The 21,844-nt window shown below is 39.8% G+C and overlaps 1 protein-coding gene across 1 annotated transcript; it reads left to right on the top strand.

The window, feature by feature from the left end:
* The first annotated feature begins 3,844 nt into the window (after nt 1–3,844).
* LOC115662362 (disease resistance protein RUN1-like) lies at nt 3,845–11,484 on the top strand. Its single transcript, XM_056306530.1, has 6 exons — nt 3,845–4,415; nt 4,941–6,042; nt 6,180–6,464; nt 6,545–8,245; nt 9,844–10,206; nt 11,088–11,484. Exons 1-5 carry the CDS (start codon nt 3,937–3,939, stop codon nt 10,045–10,047), a joined length of 3,771 nt encoding a protein of 1,256 aa, XP_056162505.1. The 5' UTR covers nt 3,845–3,936; the 3' UTR covers nt 10,048–10,206; nt 11,088–11,484.
* Nucleotides 11,485–21,844: the final 10,360 nt, after the last annotated feature.

Raw genomic sequence — 21,844 nt, 5'->3', positions numbered from 1 at the left:
TGGTGGATGTTCAAGCAACTCACTGCCATACGTTTTCTTCTGCTATCAAGGGGCAATGTACATTAGTATGTTTTCCATTTACTGCTATCATTTTGATAAAGGTAACTACAACTTTTTTTACCAGTGCTGAGATCATCTGTTGGCCGGGGTATTGTCAAGCATTGTTGGCTATGAACACCAAAATATCTAGTTTTCAAATATCTTCAGCTTCCCTTTGGCCTAATACTTCATTTCAAGTTCTTTAGATGTGGCCTCCCGTGGCCGTTGCGTGATTTGGTATATGAATCAGATTTTCCGACTACTAAATGTACGGTCACTACCTAAATCATTAAGAGAGCTGGCACAGAGATAATAGAGAAATGCCAAAAGCAAGTTAATCACAGCATAACGATGAGAAATGTAGCACAAGATATCTCCTTCCTAAGGTGCGAGCAAGATTTTTGGAGTTCAATTGGATTGGACTAAAACCTTTGCGGTTCCTTGATTACCGGAGTTTTGCCTACTGAGGTCCTTGATCTTAGGGGCACTATATTAGTCGAGTGATATCAGCTAATTACCTACTAGACCTTAAGCTTTGGGCCATAGGCTGATGAGGGTGTAAAAAGAGAATCCTGCTTGATTTGTCGAAGCTCAAAGTACACATGAATTTGAAAAGAAAAAAGAAAGCGGCATAACAAAATTGGAAACGACATGCCTCTTGACAAAGCAGATACAGAGGAGGGCTCTATTGCTATGTGTCATTGTCCGAGTTCCTGGGAATTAGATTTTTGGACTTCGCTGGATAAAGCAGGCCGCTAAGGGACTAGTTTCAGGTTGATTATGCCGAAGCTGGTGCGGAATGGTTCCATAGACAAACATCCTTGTCTGAACAGAGACATTTCGAGTGTCGTCCCTTTGAAAATGTCCTGTAATTCACTACTTACCGTAGGATGGCTCTTTTGTATGCGCACCAAAACTTGAGATTGGCCCTCAGTCCTTCTTGACTTCTTAAACTATAGTTGCTTAATTCATGGAAATCCTTTGTTGGAAGCAGCTCGACAGTTCACGTAACCGCACAAAATGTGCCAAGCTTCCTTTTCATTTTTGCAAAAACAAAAAGTGATCACGTAAAATGGTTGATTAAAGGAGAAATTATTCAATGCACTTAATACACTAAACTAAATCAGGATTGCAAAATTTTATGGACTGCATGTAAAACTCACATGGGACCTATCATTTTCAATGGTCCATATTTTCAGTTTGGTATATATACTACGCTCATGTAATATAATTTCTGCAATTAGAGAACCAACGGTAAGAGGAGAGTTATCTCTGTTGGTTTTAGTATTTGCAAGGAAATTTTCCTCTTCGTTCATGCCTAGAGTATACTTCGTTCTGAGATTTCATACCACATTCATTAACCCGTTAATTGTCGAGAAAATTGTCCAAAAAGTCTTAAACCTATTGTACGGCAGCTAATTCAATTTTAAACTTTTCAATTTAGTCGTAAACATTTTAGTGATTTGACAATATAGTCATTCCGGCCAATTTTAGCAGGAAATCGCTGACGTGGACGTCAGCCATCTTACATGGCACGACCGACGCTAACATGGACGATTTTTACAATTTTGTTTTATTTTTTTTTCGCACCTTGCTTTGGTGCCGAGGCCTGGCAACCAACAGAGGGAAATAAGGAAAAAATAAAAAAGAGAAAGGAAATAAAAAAAATTCAACAATAAAAATTGTAAAAATTATCTATATTAGTATCGACCGTGCCATGTAAGACGGTCCGTGCTGACTAAACCGCTACTTCAGCGATTTCCAGCTATGGAGAGACAATTGATTTTGGTTATGGAGGATGAGAGAGAGTGAGAAAAGGAGGGAGGATTATAAAGGGGGAGGAATGATGACATACTAAATCGGTATTCACACAATAGATTTAAAACTTATAGGGTAATTTTCCGCACCGATATGGTGACAAGAAGATAAGACTAAAGTATATATGAAGGTAACACGAAGGATGTAGGATATACAAGTGAAAGTGTACGTCGTTCATTATTCGCTAGGCATTTTTGCATGCCTGGTACGTTGAAAGCAATTTTTAGGAGGCTCCTTTTGGGAAGGTAGTACGTTGTGATGTGAACCTTTATCATTCTACTCTTGTTTTATAAGCACATTCACTTTCTTTTTCTCACGAAAAAGATGCATTTTAAAAACAAATCAAATAGAGGATTACAATTAGGGATGAGAATGAGGCAAGGCGAGGGTGAGAACGCATCCCTTACCTGGTCCTCAAGGCTACTAATAAAGGGGCCCCATCCTTGCCACCTTCCCATGCCTGGGGGAATGCGGATAACCATGGGTGAACATTCGGGTGCCTTCAAATCGAAAATTAAACTGAATATATTTTATTCGATCGGTTCTAGGCTGGTTTACACGGACCTAGTAGGATTTTGAATAAAAAATTGGGGAACCGACCTTGACTGATTCAATTTTCAGTTTTAGACCGTAAACCGTCGGTTCTATCTAAAAACCTGCTCGGAAAGGGTTTTTAACTTTTTTCGTTAGAGAAAAGATTAGATATGATGGAGATGGATTTCGACCCACTATACCACAAATTGTTCACATAATATGTTTTCCTAAAACAATAGATATATTACTCAAAGTTAGGCCCGATTCCCCGATCGATTCGAGAGCCAACTCTGACGGGATGGGTTTCGGGTTCTGATCTATTATCTACATACCCTAAAACTAAATGCTGCTATGGATAATCATGTCTTCCCCACGATTTTATATAGAGCAACAACCAACTTATTTTTTAACAAGTAAGTAATTAGTAATTCGATGTAATTTTTTTTCTGTCGAAACTTGACGTAATTGACATAGCACGAAATGGGTGTTTACTTAATTGTAGAACATGGGTGTTTATTATCATTTTTTTTTGGGTCTGATGACATGGGTGTTCATTTGAGAAGGAGTACATTTATGATTTAGGAAAGAATATATATATTAGGTGATCCCCTTCTTTGGACGACCAAAAGAAGTCCCTCCTCCATGCACAATGTAAACAGAGAGTCCAAGAAGTCCAACCGGTCAAACTCAGATAATCTTCTCCAAAAAAACGAAATTAAGTTCCACCGCAAATCCAGATTTGCGAATTGGGCGAATTTGAACACATCAATCCTCCATATACACAGCTCAAACCGAGGAAACGCCCGTGCAGCTTCCTCTCTCTCTCTCTCTCTCTCTCTCTCTCTCTCTACTCTTTCTTTCCTTTGTCTTATGCTCTTCACCGTCCCACGTGTTCCCCTCCTTTTGACTTAAACTCTCCCCTTTCTCTCTCTCTTTTTTCCCCTCAACTATTACACCTCGCGTTGACGTTGTGACGAAGTCTCTTATTTTTGCGGTAAGGCTTAAGCACGGAAGGGCACAAGCTGCTGCAGCAAAAAGTTGATTCTTATCTGGGATTGGCCTTAAAGTTCTAACTGGCAGGTTCGGTTTAGCCGAACGTGAATGGGTGTGCTTGGCCTTTAGTAACTAGACCTGTAACTGTCTTGGATATTTGGGCAGTTACTATTCATGTTCTACTTGGAGATAATGTTGTTGCTTGAGTAGTTTGCTACCAATATCTGTTGTGGCCAGTAATGGTTTGCCGAAATTAATCACTCGTTTGTGACTTTTACTGGGTTTGGCTTCCCAGCTTATTTTGATGGAGAAATTAATTTTACCTGCCCATAAAATAAAGTTGAATTTGGGAAGATATTTCGAGCTTGACAGCGACGCTTTCGGTGTCCTCTCTTTTTTAATTTAAGCATCGTTCGTGGGTGCCGGTCCATTTCGAGGAAGAGGGTTTTGACATTGATTTCTAATTTTTAACACCACCGAAGACGCAGCTCCAAGTCAAGCAAACACCAGAGCGAGACGAGAGACCTTTTGTGAGGGAAACCCACCAAAAACATGGCAGCACACGGTGGTTCCGGCGCGTCGGCCACCCAGTACGACGTGTTCCTGAGCTTCAGAGGGCCCGACACCCGCGACACCTTCACCGACTGCCTCTACCGGACCATGGTCGGCCAGGGGATCGTCGCCTACAGAGACAGCGAAGACCTTCACGCCGGTGATCGGATCGACGATCTCCTGACAGCGGTCGGCGACTCCAAGATCTGCATTCCGGTCCTCTCCAGAGGCTATGCTTCGAGCGCTTGGTGCCTCCGCGAGCTCGCTTGTGTGACGGAGCTCAACGAATCGACCGGGAAGCCGGAGATCCTGCCCATCTTCTTTGACGTCACGCCCTCCGACGTCAAGCTCAAGACGAAACTGTACGTGGAGGACTTGGAGAAGCACGAGCAGAGGCCCGGCGGCGAGAGCAGGGAACGGTGGGAGGCGGCTCTGAGAAAAGTGGGTGAGATCAAGGGATGGGAAGTCCAAGGGAAAGCGTAAGTAAAGGCTTATTAATGGAAAATTTTCCAAGCTTCGGTCGAAATGCTATTCTCTTATTGTTCTTGTAAATGGCAGCGAAAACTAGCTGGAGTGGTTCAAAAATTCGATATGAAATGTATTGGTCGATGCATCATATACAAACCGTTTTTTTGGCATATGAGTAGTAAATTTTCATTTCTCACCCAAGAAAAAAAAACAAAGACTATTCACCAATTCTCATGCATAAGCAGGGCCATTTTGGCTAGTGATAGTTATATGAGTGAATTTGATCTGACTCTAGAATGATGTCTGTAATTCAGACGGCAAAGAAACATCTTCTTTCTCAGAAATAGGGGGAAATTGTAAGTTTGTCGGCATAACACCAATCATATCGTGGGGATTCTATTACACCAAAATTCTTCTGCCTTTATAGAATTATCCAACACTTTGAAATAGTGATCCAACTCAAATGCTATCTGCTAGGAAGTAGTATTGACACTGTTCTTTGTTTTCTTTTACTGAAAGTGTTTGTGTTGTGGCAGACACGGTGAAGTCATTGATCTCGTTGTGAAAGAGGTTCTGCTTAAGCTGAAAGTAAAACAAAGACCTATGGACAGCAAATTGGTTGGGGTAGACGAACAAGTAGAAGCCATAATGGAGTTGTTAGATGTTGACTCTGACACTAGTGTGCGTTTCGTTGGAATCCATGGAATGGGTGGCATCGGTAAGACTACTCTTGCTACGGTTGTTTTCAATGAATTATGTCCTTGCTTTGATGGCAAATGCAGCTTCATTGGGAACATCCGAGAATCATCAAACAGAAATGGCCTAGTAGATCTGCAGAAACAGTTGGCATCAGACATCTTTGATTCCAGATTTGTCGAAAAATTTATCAACGCTGATGAAGGGATGGATAGCATAAGAAGGAGATCTGGTTCTAAGAAAGTTCTCATTGTTCTAGACGATCTAGACAAGAAAGAACAACTTAAGAAATTAGTGGGGGGGCCTGAAACTTTTGGTCTTGGTAGTAAGATTATCATTACAACAAGGGATAAACGGATTCTAGATGAAGAGAAGGGAATCTTAGCTTATGAAGTAAAGCAAATGGATCATGATAAAGCACTAGAGCTTTTCAGTCTGCATGCCTTTAATGATGTCTCTCCTCCCTATGCTCTTCAGATTCTCTCTCGAGAAGTTGTATCTATAACTGGGGGACTCCCATTGGCTCTTGAAGTCATAGGTTCCTATCTTCGTCACCAAAAAGTGGAAATATGGAAAGAAATGCTAAAAAGGTTGAAGAAAGTACCTCATAATGAAGTCCAGGATAAGTTGAGGATAAGTTACAATGCATTAGGAGATGTGGAAAAAGAAATTTTTCTCGATATCGCATGCTTTTTCATAGATGAAGAGAAATCATGGGCAACCTATTTCTGGGATGCTTGCGATCTATACCCACATAGCTCATTGAAAAAACTTATTGATTTGTGTCTAATTAAAATTGTTCGTGGTGATGCTATATGGATGCATGATCAGCTGAGAGACCTTGGAAGGGACATCGTTCGCCAAGAATGTATTGGGAATATGATAGGGCGCAGTAGGTCATGGAATGGCGAAGAAGCTCTGAAAGTAGTAAGATCAAAAGAGGTAAAGTAAAAGCAGGATCCATACATTATCAACCATACAATTATTTTCCTACTTCCCTCAAAAGTTTCCTTTTGGCCATTCTAAATGACAAATTGAATGTTTGCAAGCTCATACTCATTGATGGTTTCTATTGGCAGAGAAAGGATAAAGTTCAAGCGCTTAGTCTGGTTGGACATCGTTCAAATCCCATCAGCATTGTGGATGAAGAACTTGAGAGGATGCCTAGTCTGAAATTCCTCAAGTTAAGAGCAGGGACTTTTGTTGGAGACGTCAACAATTATCTCCTGGAGCTAAGATGGCTCTCTTGGGGTTATCCTCCTCTAGATTGTAGAATGGCCAATATGCACTTGAAGAATCTAGTTGTTTTCATACTTTCAGACAATAAAAACACCGAAAACTGGGGTGGATGGAACATTTTGAAGGTGTGAATTCATACTTTTGTTCTCTCAACATAGTAGTCTCTCTTTGATCCTCTCTGAAAATATTTCAGTGACTTTTGCAGATGGCAAACAAATTGAAAGTTCTTTCTCTCTCAAGATGTAATATATTGAAACGGACTCCAGACTTTTCTGGATGCTTGAGTTTGGAGAGGCTGTCTCTTGATGACTGTCTAAACTTGCAAGAAGTTGACTACTCTATTGGGATGCTGAAAGGTCTTACTCACTTGGACATTACTTGTTGTCTACGTCTTCGAAATTTGCCCGAAGAGATTGGAGGACTGGTGAATCTGAAGCACTTCTCTATTAAAAAGTGCGACAAAATGGAGAAACTTCCATACTCTATTGGGAAATTAGTATCATTGTATGAGTTGGATATATCATACACGGAAATTACAAGTTTATCTGATTCTATTGGTAATGCAAAACACCTGTCATTCCTTGATCTATCATACACGTCAATTGTGGAACTTCCAATTTCTATTGGAGAGCTTACGCAACTCAAGTTCCTTTCACTCCATCAATGTAGAAATTTGGGGGAGCTTCCAGAATCAATAGGCAATCTGAGATCGTTACAGACGTTGCAACTCTCAGGGACAAACATTGTTGAGTTACCTGATTCGATAAAAAATCTCAAGCAATTGAAGGTGATGAGTATGGGAAATAGTCCAATAAGGATGTTACCTGCCAGTATTGGAATGCTAGAGAGGTTGGAAAAGCTCGATGCCCAAGGCTGTGAACAACTTGCAGGCGAACTTACCACTGAAATTGGTAAACTATTGTCTCTAAGTATCCTAGACATATCATACACTCGTGTTCGTGTAGTGCCAACGGCAATCAATTCCCTCACACAACTCCAAGAGCTATATTTAACGGATTGTAATGAGCTTCAAGAGTTGCCTAAACTTCCCCCGAGTTTGAATTATCTAAGTGTTCAATCGACATCATTGAAATTAGTTCCGGATCTCAGTAACCTCACAAATCTAGTGAAATTGCATCTGTCTAACGGCTCTGGACAAGCACTTGCTCAGGCATCAAACCCAATGCAAACTCTTCAATTGCAATGGATGGGAAAGTTATCTAAGCTGGAGAACTTGAGCTGGGGCCTTTCAGATGTTCCTGTGCCATTAGCGGAGTTGGGTTGCCTACCTCGACTTAGAGAACTCACTTTTTCTTGCATGGACACTTTCGACTCAGTCATCATTGGACCACAATTTTCCAACTTGAAATATTTGTCCAGATTGAATCTTTATCGCTCTCCATTGAGGGAAATTCAACTCGATGGGCTTGAACTGTTGAGAGTTTTGAATGTGAGAGATTGCGAGTTTCTTGAGAGATTGTCAGTTTTTTCATCAAGCTTGAGGAAGCTCTGTGAAATGGAAGTTTTACATTGCCCAGAGCTACTTGAAATTCGATTTCTGAATACAATGGAATCACTGGAGAAACTTTATGTTAGACGCGGCAATTCCCTAGGAGAATTGTATGGTTTATCAAACTCGAAGAAGCTGAAGACTTTAGGGTTAGAAATGTGCAATGGGCTAAGAGTTATTGAGGGCCTTGAAGAATTGGAGCTTTTGGATTTTCTATTTTTGGTCGGGTGTAGATCGTTGGAAATGTTGACTGATGTATCCGATTCGAAGATACCAAATGAATGCAGGATACGTGTATGGTATTGCGCGAATTTACCAGATACTAATGGCCGTTGTTTCAGTTACAGGGATTACAGAGAGATGATTCTTGACAGGACGAGGAAGACTTTCAATGAGGTGCGCCTTCCTTCTACCCTTTCACTTATTTTTTCAACTATGGCAGAATGAAGTTCAGGTCGCTTTTTGAAAATAAAATATAGTCTCTTGAGAACTTCGTAGTAAAACGAAAATAATCGATGTTCCCTAAAACCAAACTAACCCAAAATTCTCTTTCAATTATGTGGGAATTCGTAAGTGGAGAAAGGTGTCAAAGGTAGAAGATGAGATCCTAAAATATCACTTGAGTTGAACTAAATTTCAGTTACAGAATTTCTGCCTACAAGGAGTAGCATTGTTAATCTAGACGCATAGATGCACTTAGTGGATAGTCTAGAAGGTAAACACCCAAGGTGATTATTAACTCTTTCACATGTTAATCATCTGATGGGGAGTGTGTAAATTATTTCTCACACTAGCTATTGACATTATAACAATCCTTTATATAAACATGACAACGATCGTGTCAATATTTCACCAACTAAAGATAAAAATCCCGTGCCCATGTGTGAAAGTAGAAGCTCAAAGAGATAAATTTATAGAAAAGTATATATAAAGCTAACTCAGTTTTGGTGTATCTTTTTCACCTTTTTCATGGCTCACTCGTGCTTTTCCTTTTTCTCGTGTTCGTGGAGCGTTTGCAAATTATCTGGTGTTATTCCTTGGAAAGGTTGACTGATCTAATCCAACCCAAGGATACTAGACGAGTGCAACATGAAATTACTGCGTTTCCCCTGCTCCATTGGCCCCCATATATAGCTCTCTATGTCTCTCTCTTCTCCAATATACTTGCCATAAAACTGTGTGCTGCACCTAAAATAAGATTCATATTGGAATTCCTAAATTTGTCACGAAAGTGCAATTGAGTCCTAAAATTTTCAAAAAGTGCAATCAAGTCTTAAAAACTTGTCAAATTGTTCCAATCAAGTCCTTTCATTGATTGCACTTTTTGAAAGTTTTAGCACTCGATTGGACTTTCGTGACAAGTTTTATGACTTGATTGCACTTCTTGACAAGTTTTAGGACTTGGATTGCAGTTTTTGAAAGTTTTAGGACTCAATTGCACATTCATAACAAGTTTTAGAATTTCCAGTGTACTTATCCCATTTATTAACAAGGGGTACTTTTCTGAAAATATCCAAATGAAAAAGAATGCCATAGCAACCATCACTTATTGAGAATTTTCACGGAAGGTAAATAAACCTGTACTGAATAAGATGAGCAGTATATAGTTAGTGCGACGACAATGCGGGCTCGCCGGCACGTTGGTGTAAGAATCTGCATTACACCTTTAATTGTTAGTGGGATGGTAACTCACGGATGTGTCATCTAACCTACTTGACAGTAGTCATTGCAACTACGGATCAATTATGCCATGTGAGTGATAGTAGACTCTGTAATTGCCATATTTTTATGTTAAGCAATTGTCCATCCTCTCATGCCTGAGGATTGTACCGTCATACACTTGGTCGTGTGACTGGCTTTGCCCTACGGTTCATGAATGCTTGTGAAGCAAACGACTGTGATTTTTGGACTTTAGGGCATGCTGATTAGATCATATTTGCATTTTCTTGTCCTCCAATAGAGGTAGAGGACTAATTCAGCTTTTCTTGTTCTAGGAGGATGAAATGGAGAAACATTTGGAAGATTCAACGATGGAGTACGACAGCAATGATTGTTCCATATTAGAATGTATCTGCAAGCCCCTACGGTTTTTTCAAGTGAAAGTCTTCGGAGGCATACAGAAAAAGTACATTGTCTTGCAGGATAATGCAGACGTGGAGTCAGGAAAAACTGAATGGATCTCTATGCATTATGTTTAAGGGTATAAAAGTTAATCGATGGCTCCAAGAGAATACTTGCAGTCTTCTTGATAAACTCAAGTGCACTGTGGTTGAGGGACAAGTTTCCGGGAAACAGGAATGCAGTTTGCATATGGATCTTCTCTGCTTTGAGGATTTACTAACTGTCCATTGATTGAGGTAAGTTAATCCCTTAGAGAAGACCAGATTGCTTGCCACATGGAAGCATCGTCAAGATTTTCGTCAACTTGATAACAGTTTTCCGATGCATGTGATACTTTTTCTCAGTGGGATAGCGTTAGTCAATGTTTTGGTATCGGTGGCAATGGCAGGTGACTAGTTAGGTATCAGTATTTGTGATTATCGATTGACAGAAATCGATTGAAGTAGCCTCATTTGGCAATGAGTTCGCCTAAATCTTTGTGTCAGATGTCACCTTTTTTATTTATGCCATGAGGAGTCATTTTTTACAGAGTTGACAATGAAAACATCGCAATTCTCCAACTAAATTTGGTAGTCCAGTGCATTAGAGTCAGTTTCTGTCACTGTTATCTATTGGGTGGTCATACGGAGCAAGCTATTCGTTGAATCTGATTAAATGAATGATTCTACGAAAATTTCTCAAATAACTGAAGAGTGCAAAAAACCAAGGGGAGAAAAAAAAAAAGCAGAAGTAGGCAATTTTGGGATGTCCAAACATTGATCATTAAATCAATCTTGCACGAGCTCGTCCAAAATCTGTCGAGATTACTAATACGTGCAATCCTTGATCCTAGCATTGTGCTGTGATGGATGACTAGATCTAAGAGGAGAAGATGTTTGTCTTTCCTGTGCCAATGTTTGTGAAATGGGCAAAACTGATGGTACAACCGTACAAGAGACTAACTAGATGATATCTACAAGCAATTCTACTTCTAGGATGAGATTTTAGTTGCAGAAGCTAGGGCAGAGACTACTGACTATGTCATCTCAATTCTCAAGAGTCTGACGTTGAGCATCCACTTTACTTTTTGCAATGTGTGTCAGCATTTTGTCCATTCAACAAGAAGCTGTTTTTGCAGGTGTACCCAGTGTATCTTTGGATGTTTGCTAACACGTTATTATCGTGCGACTTGGATAGCATTGCACCGGCAGGGTCTTTCGAGACTGAGCGGGGAAAGAGGTTTCTGACAAATCCTGCCAAGTCACCCATAAGTCGATCCCACAGGAAGACTCTGATTGAAGCTACATTTATCGAGTTTGGCAAACCATCGTAATCAGATTCTCTTTCTGGCTGGTTCAAAGTTGCAATAGAACTTTTAGAGTCTTCTTGGCTGAATAATATAGACAATCACTAGAAACGGGCAAGTTTCTTGAAACAAAAAAATGATCACTAGATAACAGATGGTATGTTTGTGAACGCGCTGACACCTCGATCTATAGAAGTTTACCTGATGCCGACAGTATTGAGTTTGGAAAGTTTTCGTTTCAAGTTCTTTCATTAGATGTTCTATTGCATAATTTGACATGTTAAGAAGAGTGGATCAGGATGATAAGAGTCTCTTTAGTAAGAATAAGCTTTGTTGACGCATGAATTGGGCGGATCCTTAACCAAATGGTAATCGACCCAAATGCTTTGAACGATTCGCACTGCCAAAAAATTAAGTGGTCGAACGTTTGTTCGCCGAGAATCTCCAATTGCCCAAGTCAATGTATTTGTGCAGAAAGAGAGGCTAGAGATGGAGCATGCATTGCCAAAGGAAATTTGTATTTTGTGGAGTGAGATCATGGGATTACTGTTGGTGGGCTTATTCACAAGTTAGTGTGCTCTATGAGCTTTTTTTCCTACTTAAAGGGCCCAATAAATCTTGTATTCGTCGAGCTTGGCCCAACCAATGCGATGAATGAGGTAGAATCCTCTTCTTACTTTAATACGCTTCCCAATTCAGCCAAACAAAGTTCATATCTAGTGGCTGAAGGGAAAGATCAGAAGAGAAATGGCCTCCCTAAATTGGTATGTCCTCATAAAGAGTAATGCTACATGTACTAAGAAAACTTACTGAAATTCTTTTACTAAATGAGTGATAACTTCATTTGGATGTTTAAATAACCTAATCATTCAAAGCACGGGTCCCACTTGTTTCAACATCCAATTAAATCCTGCGTTATCACTTAATAAAAGAACTATTCTAGTGGGATTTCTTAGTGCATGTAGCATTTCTCTTCTCAAGATGCATGCAGATCATGGTGAAAAAAAACGTCTGATAAGAAGAGGCGCGATCTGTCATTTATGCTCTTGCTCTTCTAGTCCAACTTATGAGTGGAAGATATTGTTGTTCTCGTCATTCGTGTTTTATTCTTTGATACACTTTTACTTTGTTGAGTTATTGAGCGAGAACTTCATTTACCGAGAGTACTTGTCATTATTTGTAATCTCTCTTGAGAAATATACAAGTGTTGCAATAGTGCTTGGGTTTAAGTAGTGTGATCTACCAATTTTAGGTAAAAGCAACACAGACTACGTTTTAACCTCTCAAAGGATTACTAGTGGATACTAGCCTATTGGTGGCTATTAGTTTAGGAGAGTAGATGTAGGCTTGATCTAAATTGAACCACTATAAGAGTTGCGACAACATCTTCTATCCCTCCCTACTTATTTCCGTATGTAATTGATAAAAGTATACTGCACTTGATATCATCAGCTTACTCTTGCATATATCAAACTGTTCCTACACCTTCAAAATTATTTTCGCGGCAATTTTACCTCAAGTTTTGATAATCAACTTATTCACCCTTTCTAGATTGCTTATTTAACCAAGAAAGTGACAGTTTATGAGTTGTAGGTCCACATTCAAGACAAGCAATCTAAATCTTGACATTCTTTATACCTGATCCTGTAGAGTTATGTGCAATTATACCGAAGAGACAAAGTTCACTCCATCTTAAGAGAACAACGGAGCAACTCACTGAAATAGGAATTTTTTATTCTTTTTTCACTTTTTCTAATCAAGTCCCGGTACTTTTAATTGTTCTAATCAATTCCTTCTACTCATCAAATAGTCTAATTAAGGCACTCCAACGCTAATTTGGCCAAATCCAGCCAAAGCTGTTGTTCGACAACGTGACATGGACAACATTTTGCCAACATAGACGACCACCATGAAAGGAAAAATATTTTGTTTATTTTTAGTTTCTTCTTTTTTTCCCATGGTAGAATCCATGTGGCCGTCAACATTTGCAAAATGTTATCCACATTGCACTCTAACTTTGTCCGACAGACATGTCAGCAATTTGGCCATAGTTAGTGTCAAAGGGACCTGATTCGACAATTTACACAAGTAGTAAGACTTGATTAGAAAAATTAAAACCTAGAGTTTGATTAGAAAAATCGTGAAAGCATGCAATCGAAAAGTAAAATTTCCCTCGATTAGAACATCACCAGAATACGCTTCCAATCACATATATTCTTCTGAAAACGCAAAAGAAAAGAACATTCCTAGCCCCAAGAATACAATCCCAACACGACCAAGACCACGTGCCATCCACGTCCCATTAGGGGCATTGCTCCTTCCCTCCATTGTACTACAGATTCTCTGACCAATGAAAAAGAAAGGATGAATACCAATACAAATTGAGAAACCCCGTGGTTGTTTTGTACTTTGTCTGAAAGTAAATTTTGTAAGAAGGAAGCACGACCACCACATCTCAAACCCCCACACATCGTTGCGAAAGACAAAGCTCCATTGGGAGCCATTCATTCTCCGGAGGAGATCAGCGCCCAATTGGGTGACCAGTGAAAATCCAAGCCTTCATCAACTTTTTACTACACGCACAAACGGATGTGACAAAGTCCAATTAATGCTGCAGAAATGCCCTGTTCGACAGAAGAATGCGGTGCTCAATTAAAAGCAATAATGCTGCACGAAACGTGGGTGCTTTCTAGAATTGTTGTTTGTTGTTGGGGTGAATCTTCTTGCTCTGCCTTCTCCCTTTTGGCTTTGTATTGGTGGCGGATGGTGAGAATTTTTTGTAACACATAGTGGATTGAAGTACAATTAAATTTTAAACCTTTAAATTGTGTAATAAGGCCCTAAAATTTGTCCAAAAAAAGTGCACTCAGATAGTTCAACTAGCTTCCTTCATTTGGAGCGACAAAAAAATTCCAACGTGACTTTGTATTATACTTTCTAGGATACTCAATGCTAGGCACCGATCAGAAAAATGGACTACAAACTAGAACAAATAGAGAGCGGAGTGGGGAGTGACGACACCGGACCTTTGTGGATAGCAAGGGCCCCTCGCGGCCATTTACACGAAAACCACAGGCCCTGCCATGAGGGCAAGCGCCTTTGCCTGTGATGGGGCCACCGCGCACCACCATCCAAGTTGGCCTTCATGACTACCATGTGAGGATCAATCAATCCTTATCAACCAACCCTTGCTTGGTGATGGGAGTGCAAACAGTCCCTCGCTTGCCCAGGGGTGGGGCGTGAGCTCAAATTGGTCGCCATGAAAAGTTTGGCCACCCTCGCGGAGACTTGCTAAGGGGCCACTCATTTGAAACAGCATTAGCGCCTTATCAGAACTAAGAGTCCTTAAAAAATGGCCAAATCAAATTTTCCCTTCACTCAAAATAAACAAAGCAAACCAAAATACTTGATTGCGTTTTAAAAGAAAAATTACTTTGATTGTACTTTTTTGAAAATTTTAAGACTTCATCACACTTTCTTTACAAGATTTAGAAAATAAGAATGTTCCATCATTAGTACTTTAAAACGACACTATTTCCACAGATTATAGGGAAAATAGGAGTGAACATCGTATATGTATCTAAAGATAATCAGCTTGGTCTAATTCAATGTTTTCGAGTGTTCGCATTGGGGTAAATTTCATCAATGGTCACTTAACTTGGGTGGCATTTGCAGTTGGGCCACTAAATCTTGATTTCAATCACCTAATGCACTGAACTTTCGTTTTTTTTTTTGTGCAATTCATACACCTTGGTCAGATTTTGGTTACACGTTAACATGACAAACATGTGGGGCAAACATGGCGTCCAACTGTGAGCCATGTCACCCTAACAAAAGAGCCATGTCAAATCCAACCCAATGTTCTAATATCACCAACAAAGTGATACGCTATTATCTACTTAACGCTTCACGTATCGTAGTGCTTGGACATGCTATTATTATCATTGTTGTCTTTCGAAAATACTTAAAGCCCAAGGCGCCCTGGGCTTTTGGCTTTGCCAATGATGGCATTTTCCCAAAGTGATCCAATTTTTTTTTATCAAATACTCTTAACTTTTTCACAATGAACTATATAAGGCTAAAGTCCCTCGAGTAAGCTAAACCAAACGCAACCTAAAGCACATATATCTCTGCGAATCAATTCCTGATACAATAAATCAATTATTTGCAACTTAATTCTATTGCAAAGAAAAATAATTAGACTATATTTTAGCATTGCACTTTTTTGTCTAGCTTAATTACCGATGAAAATGACAGATCTATCGCCAAAGGTGATCCTTTTAATGTACAAGAAATGAAAAAACAAAAAAAAAGAAAAGAAAAAAAAGAATACTTATTTTCAAATAATATCATCAAGTTTTTTCTTTCTTTTTTAGCCAAGCAAGATAATTTTGGATAAAGTCCATCACACTTATTATTTCTCATCATTCTTATCTTACAATCTTACAATCATATAAGTTAGGAAAATAATTTCAAAGAAAATGGAGAAAAATAGGGCACATAATTTTTTTATTTTTTTAACTTGTATATGGTTACGATTTACTTGGGATCATTGAGATGATAAATAAGATTTTCTTTCCTTTCTTTTTATTGAATTTGGGCAGACATAAAAGTGATGAGTGAGGCAATGGTACACAAAAAGGAGGACTTGAAGATAACCCGCATGCAGATGAAGTCATGATGGGGATGCTCAACGTGTTCTCGCTCCCCAGGTCAGCGATGGCGAGGCGGACCTCCAACTGGATCGATCGTCACTACAGGATCATGTTGGCAAGGGCAATCTTCTTCATTGGGCCCCTCCTCATGGCTTCGCCCCAACTATGCCTCCTTCCTGTTGGACCGCTTAACCAGTCTTGGTGTTGGCTACGCCCTTATGATCGCCATCTACATCGCTGAGGTCTTCCCTACCTTTTCCAGCGGGTTCAAGGCGAGGAAGTCGCGGGGAAAGGCAAGGAAGACCTCGGCCATGTAGTCGGCAATCAGAAGGGTATAGCCAATGCCATCACTAGTGAAGGAGTCATAGTTGGGATCGAAGCCCAAAAGGAGGGGTCAGGTGAAGAAAATGGCCCCCGCCAACTCAATCATGTAGCGGCGGCCGATCCAATTGTAGGTTCACCTTGCCATCGGTGACTTGAAGAGCGATGGCAACACGTTAAGCACTCTCTGAAGACTTAACCTACATGTCGATTATTTTCAAGTCCTTCTTTATGTATACCAACACCTCGCTCATTACTCCTATGTTTTCCCAAATTCAAAAAATTAAAAGGAAGATCTTATTTATTATCACAATGTTTCCACGTAAATCTTAACTATATATACAAGACTTTGAAAAATAAAAATATTTGTGCCCTACTTTCCTCCCTTTTTCTTTGAATTTATTTTCCTAATTTATATGATCATAAGATAAGAATCATGAGAAATAATACATGCGATGGACTATGTCCAAAATTAATTTGCTTGGCTAAAAAAAGAAGAAAAAAGGTTGTGATGTTATCCAAAAATAATTATTTTTTTCTTTGCTTTTTTTCATTTCCTATACATTAAAAAGCTGACCATTTGCGGTAGTCTATCATTTTTATCAGTAGTAAAGCTAGAGAAAAAAAGTGAAATGACTAAGACATAACCTAATTGTTTTTTTGCGACAAAATTAAATTGCAAAAGATTGATTCATAGTATGGAAAATTGTTCGCAAAGATATATGTGTTTTAAAGTGTGTTTGGTTCAGCTTTCCCGAAAAACTTTAGACTTTTAACGGCCCTTATGAAAAAGCTGAGTGTTTAATAAAAAAAAAATTGGACCATTTTGGGAAATTGCCATCGTTAGCAAAGTTCAAAGCCCAAGACTTCGAAGTCCCTAAAATTGAAACCGAAGTTTAATTTTGACTAATAGAAATTTCCTACTAAAGGTCTTCACTGATGGTATTAAATGCTAAGGATGAACTATTCCCTCAAAGTAGATCTAAGAGAAACGCTAACGATCTTTTATATCTTAAACCTTCATTACAACTGTCTTTCATTCTTGGTCAACTCGCTCGTCATTCTTCATCCACTCACTCGCGTCTGCACTGCCGGAACTCATTTATTCACATCATAGAACCCATGCATTTGGAAGCAAGTGTCATTTACATACAAAGAAAAGACGTGTACACCCAGAACACATGTAGGAAGAGAACGGATGTATTTGCATATACCGAAAATGCATTCACTCAAATGACACTTACACAGAGAAGACGCATTCGGCAAAACACAATCCGCGATCTAATATGTTAAGACAAACGCATACGCAAACATGTGAGGCATATTAAAATTGAGATTCTCGGAAATCAGCTCTAAAGTGATTAACGAACGATGACGAATTAGTGGAAATCAAAACCGGTTCAACATGAAACTATCACGGACGAATCGCAATCACGGCTGTAAGCTCTGACATGTACGATTTTCAAGCTAGCAAGAATTAGATTCTCAGCCTCTGTTTTTATTCTCGTACATCCAAAACAGAAGACACTCATTTCAATCTAGCAAACAGCGAATACCAGCAGCCATGGCCGAACGGCTTTAAGCAAAAGAATGGCAAAAGGTGATTACCTTAGACTGCCGTTAGATCCTCTCAATCAGTATCGTTTTCCTCTCAGACTTCGATCAAATTACTTGGACTCAACCTACCAGAACAGAGCAGAGATGCAATTACCTTGGAGATGCAGTAGGTGGTCACGAACAAATGATCCAATGAAGGACTGAAGCCCTGCAAGCGTCTTCACTGAAGGTCGGCGCCGGGGAAGAAATCTCGAGTGAGATCAGAGTTTTTCGGACTTCCCCATCGTGGAACAGGGGCGAACAGAGAGGTCGCAGCATGGAGTTGAATGAAGCGAACGGTGATGGATGCAAGGGCTATAAGTCGTCGCCTGAAGTCGATGATGATGGAGGTCTGCAAAATCAAATAAACCAGTAAGAGCTTTCTAGGAACCCTCTGCAACTCCAAAACTGATGCTCTGTTTTCTCTTAATTGGATGGCGATCGGAGGTGGTAAACGGCAGGTGTTGGTGTGAACTGGTGCCGGCGATGGAGACAGAAACGGTTTCTGATAGATTTTTTGCTTGCTCTGGTGTTCTCGGGTGTGAATCGTATCCCCTCACGAATGCCCAAAAATCTCCTTCATAAGAGAACGGCTGTCAGTTAGATGAGATGAGAGCGCTTCTCTCGGTCACCACCGACCTGTACGCATGCCGATCCGCTTGGCTTCGAACGGAAGATATGAAGAGAGAGAGAGAGGTCTGGAAGAAGAGTCTTATGGATAAATGAGTCGGGTACGGGTCAAGATATTTACACTATGAATAAATGGGTCATAAATGGGTTAACGGATCAATTTGGGTTGGCCCATTTATGACCCGACCCAAACCCGACCCGACCCACCCGTTTAACAGGTCTAGTCACCACCTACCTGTACGCATGCCGATCCGCTTGGCTTCGAACGGAAGATATGAAGAGAGAGAGAGAGAGAGAGTTCTGGAAGAAGAGAGTCTTATGGACGTCAGTCAGTTTATGAGAGCGATTCTCTCGGTCAGCAGTGGTAAGGCAGCCCGTCAATTTCAAGTGACCAACGTGGTTAGTATTCAAAATATAGTAACTCTAGTAAAAATGGATAGAGGCCATCTCTTTCCATTTCAATTTTAATTTTGTCTTCTTGATTGCGAAGATGTGCAGATATAGATGTCAGCAGTGCAATCAGATGCCACAAAACAAACAATATCATACGGAGTTTTCGCTACCACAAATGATTAAAATGCCAATTACATGATCATCAGGCCTCACTTGGAAAACAAAGAAAAGCATGTACCGCCTCAAAGTCAGTCATGCACACAATTCCGGTGAGTCTAATGTTCTGGAAATGCCGAGAAATTCCTATTTTCAAGAAATAAAAGGAGTAGAGTTTTTTCATCACGACACTTGTCATCAATTCTCACGATTTTAAATTACTGCAGAATGTTTGATATAAAGAATGGATCGTCGAATGTTTAAATTAGTTATTAGCAGCCGAACCCTCTTTCTTTTAGAGATTCTTCGATACAAGCTGCGGGAGCAAAGACATAAGAGAATCCTACTCGACAATTTCAGGAGTCAGAGTTTCACGGAAAACATTTATAGAAGGCAAAAGGCATGGCAACAACAGTTTCTATCCCTGGTTTTGATGCTCAATCTCGCCCTACCAGTTGGACAATCACAGCTTGTAAAAAAACGCAATTAAGCACAACAAGAACATATTTCGTTGATTCCATTTGACGATTTCAAAAAATAAAACATTAATATTCGCAAACCTGCTGATGCCATATTGATATATGCAGGGCAGCCTCAGCAAACAGTTTAGGTGACAAATCTCCACAAATGAGGTTCGCCAAAATTGTCATATCGTGCCATAAAGTTCCAGACTTGTCAAAATGTGCAATCAAGTATCTCTGGTAAGTCCGTTGGTTTTAGATAATGAAAATATATGTCGTGATCTTGTTTATTGTTTGGACTTTTTTATCGTGCAATTTAAGGACATTTGGCACTGATGTGGGGCTAAGTAGGTGCTAAATCAGCCTATAGGAAGCTTTAAAAAAGGAAAACAAAACAAATGGAGTGATTTGCCTGATTTCCTGTTCTTTTCTTTCCCGCTCTCTGGTGATCGACTTGAATAAAGCTGCCACAGCCACCCATTGTCCCCGCCACAAGCCATCATTAACACGCCCTCCAGGCTCCATCCACGGCCACTACCACCACCACCAAAGCTACTTCTATCGCCGAGACTCCACCACTGGCTATCACCGGGCTCACCCTGGACAGTGGTAGAAAATCTGCGCATCGCAACTCAAAATTGACGACACCTTCGTCCAAACAGTCGGACATGCGTTTGCAAAGAACAGCCAAAAGGAAAAGACTGGACTTTCTATTCTGTTCTCTGATGCCCTCTCCCTTATGCTTCTATTTGCCGAAAGGAACTCTAGGCTTTTCTTCTTGTCTAGTTTATTAAAACAAAATTTGTTAGTTCTGAATCATTTTGTCCTACCTTATATTTGCTTGCTTAGAGGTTTATTCCAATTCTTGAAGCCTTTCCTGTTCTGTACATTGCTCTGGAGTTGCCAACTTGTTCAAGCTTAGGCACTAATCTACGCATTATTCTCGTCTAAGATTTTCCTGGCAAATTGTTACGTTGAGTATGATGCTCGAACCTGCTTTAATTATTAGTGGCAGCAACTACTGGATGTCTTTTGTTTGGCATAGATGACTCTTGTTTCTCTATAGGACGTTGGACCTCGGGTCTCCCCACTCCTAACATACAAGTTCTGCTTTTCCCCTGTTCCATTTGCCCCCATTTATAGCTCTCTGTCTCTCTCTTCTCCAACATACTTGCCTCATAAATTATGAACATTTCATACATAAATAGAACTGTGTGCTGCACCTAAAATAAGATTCATTGACGAGAGGTACCTTTCTGAAAAAATCAAAATGAAAAAGAAAGCCACAGTAACCATTATTTATTGAAAATTTTCATCAAAAGTAAATAAATCTGTAACAAATAAGATGAGTGGTGTATACATTTAGTGCGGGGACATAGCGGGCTCGCCGACATGTTGGTGTAAGAACGTGCATTGCACCTTTAATTGTTAGTGGGATGGTATTCACGGGTGGGTCGTCTAACCCACTTGACAATAGTCATTGCAATTTTGGATCAATTATGTCATGCGAGTGACAATAGACTCTATAATTGACACATTTTTATTGGGAGAAGGACACTAGAAGTGTCAAAAGTTATGTATAGCGCTCACTTTAGTACCAAAAGGTTTTACTGGCTCACTTAAGTGTCAAGTCGGAGAAAAAAAGATTAGTTAAGTGCCAACGGCGAAATATTCCGGCCAAAATGATTACGTGGCTTTTTTTAATTATTTAATAATTCATATGTGGCTTTTTTTTATATTAGAAAACAAGTCCAATGTGGCTTTTTTTTTATTCCCACTTGACAGCATGGATTTGTCTTTTCATTTATTCCTTTTTTTTATTCAATTCCATCGCATTGAACCACACAGAGCCACAACGCTCTCAATCCTTCTTCTGTAATTGGCACATTTTTTCTTAAGCAATCGTCGATCCTCTCATGCCCGATGATTGTTCCGTCATACACTTGGTCATGTGACTGGCTTTGTCCTATGGTTCACTAATGCTTGTGAAGCAAATGACCGTAATGTTTGGACTTTATGGCATGATGATTAGATCATATATGCATTTTCTTGTCCTCCCATATAGGTGGAAGACTAATTCATCGTTTCCTGTTCTAGGAGGATGAAATGGACAAAGATTCGGAAGATTCAACGAAGGAGAACGACAGCATTGATTGTTCTTTATGCATATTAGAATGTATCTGCAAGCCCCTATGCTTTTTCAAGCGAGAAGTCTTCATATGCAGACAAGCGAAGTACATTGTCTTGCAGGATAATGCAGACGGGGATTCAGGAAAAACTGAATGGATCTCTATGCATTATGGTTAAGGGTATAAATACTGGATTGATGGCTCCAAGAGAACACTCGCACTCTTCTTGACAATGTCAAGTATTGTGG

The sequence above is a fragment of the Syzygium oleosum genome, unplaced genomic scaffold, assembly GCF_021117445.2.
Source record: "Syzygium oleosum isolate NSW1041296 unplaced genomic scaffold, Sole_v2.1 Sole_v2.44, whole genome shotgun sequence".
Taxonomy (NCBI): domain Eukaryota; kingdom Viridiplantae; phylum Streptophyta; class Magnoliopsida; order Myrtales; family Myrtaceae; genus Syzygium; species Syzygium oleosum.
This window is presented reverse-complemented; position numbering and strand designations above follow the sequence as displayed.

What these genes read in the sequence shown, in the direction of transcription:
- LOC115662362 (XM_056306530.1), top strand. Translation starts at nt 3,937, where the DNA reads ATGGCAGCACACGGTGGTTCCGGCGCGTCGGCCACCCAGTACGACGTG. An exon ending in AAGTAGTAAGATCAAAAGAG is followed by an intron (nt 6,043 to 6,179) that starts GTAAAGTAAAAG and finishes TTCTATTGGCAG; the next exon opens with AGAAAGGATAAAGTTCAAGC. An exon ending in GTGGATGGAACATTTTGAAG is followed by an intron (nt 6,465 to 6,544) that starts GTGTGAATTCAT and finishes TGACTTTTGCAG; the next exon opens with ATGGCAAACAAATTGAAAGT.